Genomic DNA, 10144 nt, shown 5'->3' with positions numbered 1-10144 from the left:
GAGTCCGCTATCTCAGATGGGACTGAGATCACCTTTGTGGCGGTTATAAGGAAAGCAAGAGGATCCGCATCCACAGCTTGCGCGATTTTGGGAGCAGCTGATTCGCGCAATTGCCTCCTTTTTTCCGCCACTTGGATGTGGCTCTTATTGCCCAGTTCCATAGCAATAAGCTTATTAATGGTTTTTGCGCCCTTGTAGGTCACTTCAAGTCGGCAAAGTCTCTCAATTTCCTCCTGTGACCATAACTGAGGTTTTCTTCCCTTCTTCTTGCTCGGCTGTGACACTGCCGCAATCCTTTCTTCATTTCGTTCTGTGGGGTGCATGTGTCGTTTGTGCTGGGAAAGACCGCTGATGGTTTTGAAAGATTGTCCGCATATTCTGCACTCATGATCCCTGGCCGGAGGGATCAGAGGAGCCCCGATTTTGCACTTCGCATGGTGGCTCAGGATAGATCTTGGGTTTCGGTCTTTTTTTTCCGCACTTTTCGCAACTGAAGGCAACAGGAACGTCTCTGTGATATTTCACAAAGTGCTCCTGCGCCTTCATCGGGCCTCCAGGCACCTCCCCACATACTTGACAATGAATCATGGCGTTCGGCAGTATAATCGTCACAGTTTCGCTCTCCGAGGTGTTCACATTCCCCAGCACCGGCTCTACCAATAGGGAATGCTCTAGAGCATAACTGGACGCCTCCAGTTCTGGAAGTTGGGTTGCCTCCTCATTGTCATAGTCATCAGACAGATCCTCTACAGACTCTCCGGTATGAAGCCAGCCGAAGTCCGCGCCGTCCGCCTCAATCTCGCTCTCGCCCAGTCTGGGTTCTTTAAAAGAACTATTCCAGATGGTGAGCGAGAAGGGAATCAATTGTTGTGTGTTGTCGTCAGTCAAAGTTTGGGTGTCATCAGATACCAAAGGTTTGGTATCTTCATAGTCTGTTTGTGTCCCAATTGACACAAACAGCACCCTCGCCGTATCCAGTTTTTGAGGAGGCCTAGTTGTAATGGGCCGGCCTCCTGAGATCCGCCCATAGCACATTGGTAACCCGGGCCCCGTGCCATCCGGTATGACATTGTGTTACTAACCTTCATTAGTTTTGTGTTGACCTTCTATACCGGGGTGGTGTCAGGTCATCACCACCCGGGGACGATGTTATCACGTGCAGACCCTCTTAGCCGACAGGAGTGCTTACCTGCCATTTCCGGCGGGAACCACGGGGAGGTAGGGACTTCACTATGACTATGACCGCGCTTCATTGAATTTCTTCACTTTGACATTCAGAGCACTGGGCAGAAATCACATCGCGTCAACACCCGCCGCGGGCCTTCGCGATGCTTTGTTTTAATTAGAACTGGTGCGGATCAGGGCAATCCGACTGTTTTAGTCGGCTGCTAGGCGCCAGCCGAGGCACCACTTCAGGGTGGCCCCCCCCTACCATCCAGCGAAACCACAGCCAAGGGAACGGGCTTGGCAGAATCAGTGGGGAAAGAAGGCCCTGTTGAGCTTGACTTTAGTCTGGCACTGTGAAGAGACATGAGGGGGGTAGAATAAGTGGGAGGCCCTTTGGGACCACCAGTGAAATACCCACTAATCGTTTCTGGTGTCAAGGGCCCGCGACCCGCTCCGGGGACAGTGGCAGGTGAGGACATTTGCCTGCAGATGTGTCACTGGATGCGTCTCACCAACAATTTACTTTACATGTAACATAACCCCTTAAATCTTAATTAATGTTTTTGGTGTTAGTGATAAAATAAACGTGTATGAGTAAAACACATTGTGTTGGGCCACCATTTCCCCAAATTAAAATATCCTCAAATATAAATGAAATGACTCCCAAGAATAAGAAACCGCACAGTAAAATGGAAAAGAATATTAGATGTAAGGATTATATGAAAGTAAATTGGTACATCTCTGAATGCCTCAGGCAGCATGTTATAAATGAAAATAAATGAGCTCAGAGACAAACTGTGATCAAATCGAGGGGCTTCTCGACGGTGATGGAGCTGATCTGTGATTGGGGGAAAAACGCGGGAGAAGGGGGCAGGGCTTTTCAGAAGGAGCAGAGGAGGAGTGTGTGTTTGTGTGTGAGTGTGTGTTTGGAAGCAGTCTGGACTCAGGCAGTGTCTGGCAGAATACAGGAAGAAAGAAGAGGTGCGGTCTGAACCACTACAGTCTGTCGCGTGATCTTAATAAGGTAATCATTAAAACTGGAGGAAGATTCAACATTCATGAATGTGTGTGTGTTTGGATAAAATGGCATGTGTGCAAAATATGAGTATGTTTCAAAAAATTTGACATGCCTTTGACACACATTTATACGTGCATGAAGCTACAGAATGTGTGTGCATGTATGTTAACAGCATATTTCGATTGCACGCTCATGCTTTTCTTTATTCAGTCTGCAACATACACCATTTCCACACAGCAGCCTGGCAGCACTGATGGATGTCTGAAGGGATTCAACAAGACCAGGCTTGGTAACAGAGAGCAGATACAGGACCATGGTGGGAACACAGAGCATGGTTTACACCCTCATACAGTTACTACACAGTTTCCAGTTTTGCTCCACACTGCGTAAGTAATACTAATAATAAAATTTTTAATTTTATTATTTGTAGTAGTAGTATTGTTATTATTATTACTGTTTTACCAGAGTTAACTTTTGTTCAACTTGGGAGGCTGCAGTGGAGTAAGTACATGTACCGTGTGCTTCCGATGACTCTTTCAATGTCTGGAGATGTTTTCCATTCTCATGGGCAGGACATTATCATACATATAATTTGCATTCGATTTAGATATATGGCTTTATTCTAACAGTTCAAGAGATTTTTAAAATGCAATTACCAGGCCACATGCACTGAGTTTGTAAAATGTCACTGTAGTCTAATGATTGAATGGTGGAGGGTGGTCCAACTGTGAACCCAGCATGCGTTCCATCTGTAACACACCTGGCAATTTGTCAGTTAGTAATAAGAGCGCAAAAAGGGTTTTAAATAGGGTATCTTTTGTGTCCTATTAAAAAGGCTGATTATAGAATCTCTAGATCAATATTTATCTAAGAACCCAAATATGCCTTCTGACAGAATGAGGTGTGAATGATTGACCTCTTATTATTGTATAGCCAGGTTGTGGTGCCACATGCATGATTTAAGAGTTAATCAAGAAACTATTGATTTGAGAAACACCAGGCATCTCCTGGGCTGTTGGCTGCACACCAGCCTCCTGTCAGCAAGATTTACAGGTTTACAGCCATCCCATACAGCTGATTAACTGATACGCACAACAGAATGGCTTGCAAAAGTACCCCCAATAAATGATCTCAGACTCAAAATGCAGCTAATAAATATGGCTTTATGTACTTTGATTTTATGCAATGCAGTATAAATGTTATGTACGATGTATTAGACATCTCTGGGGTGTCTGCCTTTGGATTTTGTGCAGCATACAGAGGGAAAGGTCTGACAGGAAGTCAAACAAATATTTTATGTATAGCTTGTATTTTCTATCTGATAAGGTGACCTTGACACACCACAGAATCCATGTATTTCCTAATTCCCTGTTTTAAAGTTTCAAGGACACAGGATCATTTAGGGTTATTTCCATGAGAAAAACACATGAATGAATAATATTACCAAATTAAGTTCTAAAAGAAATGGTCCCGTCAGATCCACATTTGCTGATGCACTAGATAAATATATAGTTAGAATTTGGCCAGTTGTACTTTTTCTTTAATCAGTGCATCTGATTTCTGCTAAGATCATTTCATAGGGCTTTTCTAATGATCAATAGATCAATTAAAGTGACACTAATTACACAAGTGATAATGGGCCTTTACATCAATGTAGATATTCCATTCATTAGCAGTCATTCCTAACTACCACAGTTACTTTTGTAACAATGCCTGGACAGGAGTTTTTGGTCATTTTAATGTACTGTTAATATATAATCACAGCATTAAAGTTTTGTCCAATTAGATACGATTCAAGCTCAGTCTAAGCAGAAGTGTCTTTGGTGTGCCCAGCTGGTCTGTGGTAAGTAACTGAGGTAAAAGTGACGTGCAAAGTTCAGTTTTAGGTCTGTGGTTCCAGGTGATCCAGGTTATAAATAACAGGGTCTGGTTATGGCGGTCAGGTGTGTGACCATGTTTATTGACAGCTGGTCGTCAGTATCAGTAGGTGCTTAGGAGTCAGCGCTACAATCAGCCACCTCCCACTTCTGGGACTAATAAAGGTTTATCTTATCTTAACTTATCTTATCTATCATCCAGTGACAATAATGCAGCAACTTCATTGGACATTGATGTTATGAAGATGTTTATAGTGCACAATACAAAATTATACATAATTCTGACATATTTGTTATAATCCTTTGTTTCTCTTCTCTATGTGTCCAGGAAGCCCTAATTTATCCTCCTATGCTAGAACAGAGGACAAGCTTTTTAAAAACCTCTTCAGCAACTACCAGAAATGGGTGAGGCCGGTGAAGGAACTGAATGGGACAATTCGTGTCAAATTCGGACTGGCTATCTCCCAACTGGTAGATGTGGTGAGCAATGTCTTGTATTGCTCTCTCTCTCTCTCTCATATATATATATATATATATATATATATATATATATATATATATATATATATATATATATATATATATATATTAGATAGATATAGGTTTATTATATAGTATAGGTTCATCTAGTATATATCATATGAATGCACTATTATATTTATAGATGATTTCAATCTATCCTAGGATGAAAAGAACCAACTAATGACGACTAATGTCTGGATGAAACAGGTACATACCAGTTTAAAGACATAATGTAATTTATAAGCACAGTAATTAAACATTGAGTATTAAATGAGGACTATACTATTTTTACCTATTAAAAGAAGTAATTATATAGTTATTACAAATATGCGTGGAAGAGCAAAAACATCAATATTAATCTCTCATTGTTTGTTACACAGATCGTTTATATCATATCTTCTCATATCAAAACCATGCTCTCACCTGCATGAAAAAACATCCTCTAGAACATCCAATATTCCAGATACACATCCTCTATCCCCACACCCATCCACAGCCATCTGTCCCCCTGACTGCTTTATTCCTGTGCTGAGACAGCCATTGTACTCTTTGGCAAGACAGTCATCTCTCAGTGTCAGCAGGGTCAACAGGTCATGGCTCTCTGCTGCAATTACAAAGAGGCCATAAAAATGAGCCAGTCAGACAGACACATCACAATCATCAGTCAGAGCAGCAGACGTGCAGAAGTTCTGAGCTAGGTAGATAAAGCTAGGTTGCTTTTCTCTCCTGTTTCCTCAATTGTCACTTCCCACATTACACATATACACACATATCTTTAAGAAATACGTCCTGGGAAATAACCAGATTTATATATTTAAGTCGCACAGCTGCAGGTGAACACATTATACACAGCACTATGCATGGTGAATAATTGGTTATATTGAAATATAACCAATGTCACATGCAGTACACAATGCATCTCTTTTTTGGCAGTAGTGATTAATACAAGTAAAAAAGAAAGAACTAAGCAGGTGAATAATGGACTCCATAGAGGCGGGATCAAGCTACTTAATTACGTAATAACTACATAAGCATCCTAGTTAATGTATCCAAGAATACAAGATGATTTGCAGCTCACAAAACCTGCACATTATTAAAATTATTATTTTTGAAATGGAAAGCATGTTAATTTACTAAAAATGGGGAAGATTACATGAAAATTAGTGCTGCACGATTAATATAATCGCAATCGTAGTCGCGATGTCAGTCTGTGCGATTACATGAACGCAAAAAGATGCGATTTAAATGATTAGTACATGGATTGGATCGGATATGTTGCCGACCCATTCTCATTCTCTCAAAGTTGGCGAGCTGACTGAAGTCTCACGTCTCACATCTCAGTCGGATGTGACGTGTTTGGTCACATTACTTTCGATTTGGCGACATATGGGTAGACGGCGCATGACGAGCTGCATCGTACGTCAACGTCGCCGCCATATTGCGAGAGGCTCTGCAGTGGCGTGAACCATATACATGTCTATGGAGAGAAGTGCAAAAAATGCCTCACTCTTGTGCTGCTTAGGGCTGTACAAACCGCTGTACACTCCAAACCAGATCCCGGGGGATTACATTTCATAGGTAAAGCGGGACAATTGTTTTGAATATATTTGGCCATTATAAAATCCCGTTTTATAAGTCTTAACCTTAGCTAAGCTAGCGAAGCTATGCATTCCTGTGTTCAAGTCAGCCTCCAAACAACGTTTTGGCTAAACGTAGGCATTAATTATTTAGACTGTTCTTAGCTGTTTAGTTAACTTTTTCAAACTTTGAAGATTTCCTAAAGAAATTCACCTCAGTTTACAAATCTTAACCTTAGCTAAGCTAGCAAAGCTATGCATCCCTGTGTTCAAGTCAGCCTCCAAACAACGTTTTGGTTAAACGTAAGAACTATAATACGGGATTTTATAATGGCCAAATATAATCAAAACAGTTGTTTAGCCTTACCAGGGTTTGTCGTTTGACAGTAATGTAAAGAGTTTTTTGTGATTATTTTATTTTTTTTGTGATTATTTTATATTTGTAGAATATTGTATTTTGAAAGCACTGGGCATTTCAGGTTGTTATAAGTAGTTTGTATGTTTCACTTTGAAATTAAACATTTCACTATTAGTTTGCGACTTTTCATTGATATACAAGCAAGTGTCCTTTATCATATCGCAATCGCATTTCGCTATATTGATCTCAATAATCGCAATATGTATTTTTCCCCAAATCGTGCAGCCCTAATGAAAATCAATGATTAACACTTGATATATGTTGATTCTCTCAGGAGTGGATGGACCTGAAACTGCGCTGGAATCCTGATGACTACCTGGGAATTACAGCAATCAGAGTACCATCTGATTCAATATGGATCCCAGATATAGTGTTATATGACAAGTATGTGCTTAATGTCATTACATTGGATCTCTGTCAGTCTGCAATTTAAAATTAGCAAGACTTTTCAGATGCAGTCTGACTCTTCCTATCATCCATATTCCAAAAACCATGTATCCTGATTTGCTCTCACAGTGCAGATGGGCATTTTGAAGCCACGATCACCAAGGCTGTTGTTAGATATGATGGCACCATCTCCTGGACACCACCTGCAAATTACAAGTCTTCCTGCACCATAGATGTCACATTTTTCCCATTTGACCTCCAGAACTGCTCCATGAAGTTTGGATCTTGGACATACGATGGCTCTCAGGTTGTTGATTAGTCACGTTTCTTCCCTCCTAGCTTTAACTGAACTGAAAATGGGTCATTTATTTGACTCCAATCATGGTGACTTTCTTTATCCTGGATAGGTGGACATTCTTCTCGAGGACGTTCAAGTGGACAAGAAGGATTACTTTGATAATGGCGAGTGGGAGATTGTGACAGCGACAGGCAGTCGGGGTATGAGGAGTGATGGCACCTTCCTCTACCCGTTCATCAAGTATTCCTTCATCATACGGAGGCTTCCCCTGTTCTACACGCTCTTCCTCATCATTCCGTGCATTGGCCTGTCTTTCCTCACCATCCTGGTCTTTTACCTGCCCTCCAATGGTGGAGAGAAGATCTCCCTCTGCACATCTGTATTGGTCTCCCTTACTGTTTTCCTCCTGGTCATTGAAGAGATCATCCCGTCCTCCTCCAAGGTCATCCCTCTGATTGGAGAGTACCTGGTGTTCACCATGATCTTTGTCACGCTCTCAATTGTCATCACTGTCTTTGCAATTAACATCCATCACCGCTCCTCATCCACGCACCACAGCATGGCTCCCTGGGTGCGCCGGATCTTCCTGCACAGCCTACCCAAGTTGCTTTGCATGCGCAGTCATGTGGACCGCTATGCCACCTCATCAGGGAAGCTGAGGCCTGCTGAGGCTGGGAGAGAGGACAACGGACACGTTACAAAGAACTCCAAACAGGAGACAAACCCTCTGCTCTACTCCAGGACTAGCCTTCAGGCAGCCCTGGACTCCATACGTTACATAGCCCTCCATGTGGTGAAAGAGAATGAAGTCCGGGAGGTAAGGCAAATCCTTCAATGCTTTCTATAGCCCTGTTGCATTGTAGTATATACTACAAAATACAAAATGCCGTAATTGCCGTTAGACAAGTACAATAAGATGTTTGGAGAGGCCACTAGATGCAAAATAGAAACATGATTATTAGTTTACAAGTATAAAAAAAAAATCATATAAAAAGCAAAATGTTGAATGAAATGCATATACACAGTGCCTATGTACAGTGACAGTGTATGTAAAAGTTTACGCGTTTTGTGACAATGAATCGTTTAAAAGAAAATTCCCATTTCCGACGTGAACTAGTAAAAACATACAAGAAGCCAACAGCAAAAGTATGCGGCCTTCAGTCTTGTTGGTTAGTATTACATCAGCAAGTACATCTTGACTTGGCAACACTTACCAACTCTTCATTCCTCTGCCAGATTGCAAGGGCATCAGATTGCACAGCTCTCTTCAGGTCACGCCAGGGTTTTCTTTTGGATATAGATCTGGGCGCTAGCTGGGCTTTTTAACTTTTTTTAATTTTCAAAGGGACGTGCTTGTTTTTCCATTCAAATGTATGCATTGTAGGTCACATTGAAGGTGGGTAAGGTAATTACCTTAATTACATATTGTGGTTTCAAATTCTAATTATACTGTTTATTGTTATCCCAGGTGGTGCAGGACTGGAAGTTTGTAGCGCAGGTGCTGGACCGTGTGTTCCTCTGGGTCTTCCTCCTGGTGTCAGTGCTAGGCTCGGCCCTTCTCTTCATTCCTGTCATCTATAAATGGGCCAGCATCGTCGTGCCAAGTTACAATGGCATAAGCAGCTGAGCCATGGGGCTATGAACCGAGGGTTAGGAACAATTTATCCAGAAGCACAGAAATGGATCATGCACTTAGCATTTTCTACTAGAGGGGCATTAACTGAGAGCATTAACCTACTAACATGGCTTGTTTGTGTCGGTACCTCTTCCTTTCTGTTGCAAACCTTTGGTACTCAGTAACATCAATTTATGATATTATAATATGAGCTATATACACTATTTAACTGGAGTTAAATTTAAACTTCTTTAATTCAATAAATGATTGTGTTTGATATGTGATGAGGGTCAACATGTTAAATAATGATGACTCTGCATGATGTTGATGCTACATACTCTTTTTCTCTGTGCATGTAACATATTGCAGCACAGTAAAGTGAAAGAATATAATAAAAGTGTGTGCATTTCTATTTATGTAAGGCTGGTGCACTTCAGGGATGTGTGGCAAAACAGAACGCAACACTTCAGAGTTTTAAATACATTCATGGTATGAAGTATGCTTGTCACATTGCAACACAGGAAACCACATATTACGCCCTGGGATGTTTGCTGCTCCTAGGGCTCTGGGTGCATACAAAGTAGATCAAATTCAGGCCTTGTGTATAAAGCCTCTTTCTGCAAATACGTTTGAACCCGGGCATCTGTGATACAAGGTGTATTATTTTATCTCATTCACTTTTTATTTTCTCAGGTCACGTGGGGCTTCAAAAGGTTAGCCGACCTTTAACTGATTAACTGATCCTTATTTACAAAAGCTGAACTAAAGAGATAGTTTCATGGTTGAAAATGTGAATAAAGCCCTTGTTCAGGATATACAAAGGTGAACAGAACATAGAGAGATCCAAGACCCGCTTAGAAGTCCAGAATGAGCTAAAAAAAAGTTTTTTTTAGATCCAAATCATCAGTCTGTCTTATACCCATGATGCAATTTGTGTGTGTAGGTCTGTGTTTCGCTACATGACATATAATCTGTTAATGACTCCAGACTTTACACTTTATTAGCATAAGCATAATACAGTAATTACAATGTGATTGTTTAATTTATAAAGTTTTAAATGAAGTATAATGCAGCCCTTGTGTCAGTACTGAGCTTTAGGCAAATGTGTTTTGGAATTCGGTTTTGTGTGGGCTATTAGCATACAGTGAAAATATATAGAAATAAACAGAACTATAACAAATGAAAAATAAGTGAAGTGAAGGTTGTGGAAAAGATCAGGCATCAGGCAGCTGCAATGTCCTGTCTCACCATATAGCCACCAGAGG

At 41.0% G+C, this 10144-nt stretch overlaps 1 protein-coding gene across 2 annotated transcripts; it reads left to right on the top strand.

Annotated features, from left to right (window-relative positions):
• Nucleotides 1-2057: 2057 nt before the first annotated feature.
• On the top strand, nt 2058-9576 carry LOC114765721 (neuronal acetylcholine receptor subunit alpha-5-like). Of its 2 annotated transcripts, XM_028956104.1 has the most exons (8): nt 2058-2191; nt 2423-2571; nt 4391-4542; nt 4747-4791; nt 6854-6963; nt 7096-7273; nt 7374-8081; nt 8733-9576. In XM_028956104.1, exons 2-8 carry the CDS (start codon nt 2499-2501, stop codon nt 8889-8891), a joined length of 1425 nt encoding a protein of 474 aa, XP_028811937.1. In that variant the 5' UTR covers nt 2058-2191; nt 2423-2498; the 3' UTR covers nt 8892-9576. The 2 variants fall into 2 exon arrangements, with proteins under 2 accessions (XP_028811937.1, XP_028811938.1); XM_028956105.1 differs by lacking the exon at nt 2058-2191 and having other exon boundaries at nt 2354-2571.
• Nucleotides 9577-10144: the final 568 nt, after the last annotated feature.

This window comes from Denticeps clupeoides, chromosome 16 (genome assembly GCF_900700375.1).
Source record: "Denticeps clupeoides chromosome 16, fDenClu1.1, whole genome shotgun sequence".
In the NCBI taxonomy this organism is placed as follows: domain Eukaryota; kingdom Metazoa; phylum Chordata; class Actinopteri; order Clupeiformes; family Denticipitidae; genus Denticeps; species Denticeps clupeoides.
Note: the sequence above shows the minus strand (reverse complement) of the source record. Positions and strands in the feature narration are given on the sequence as shown.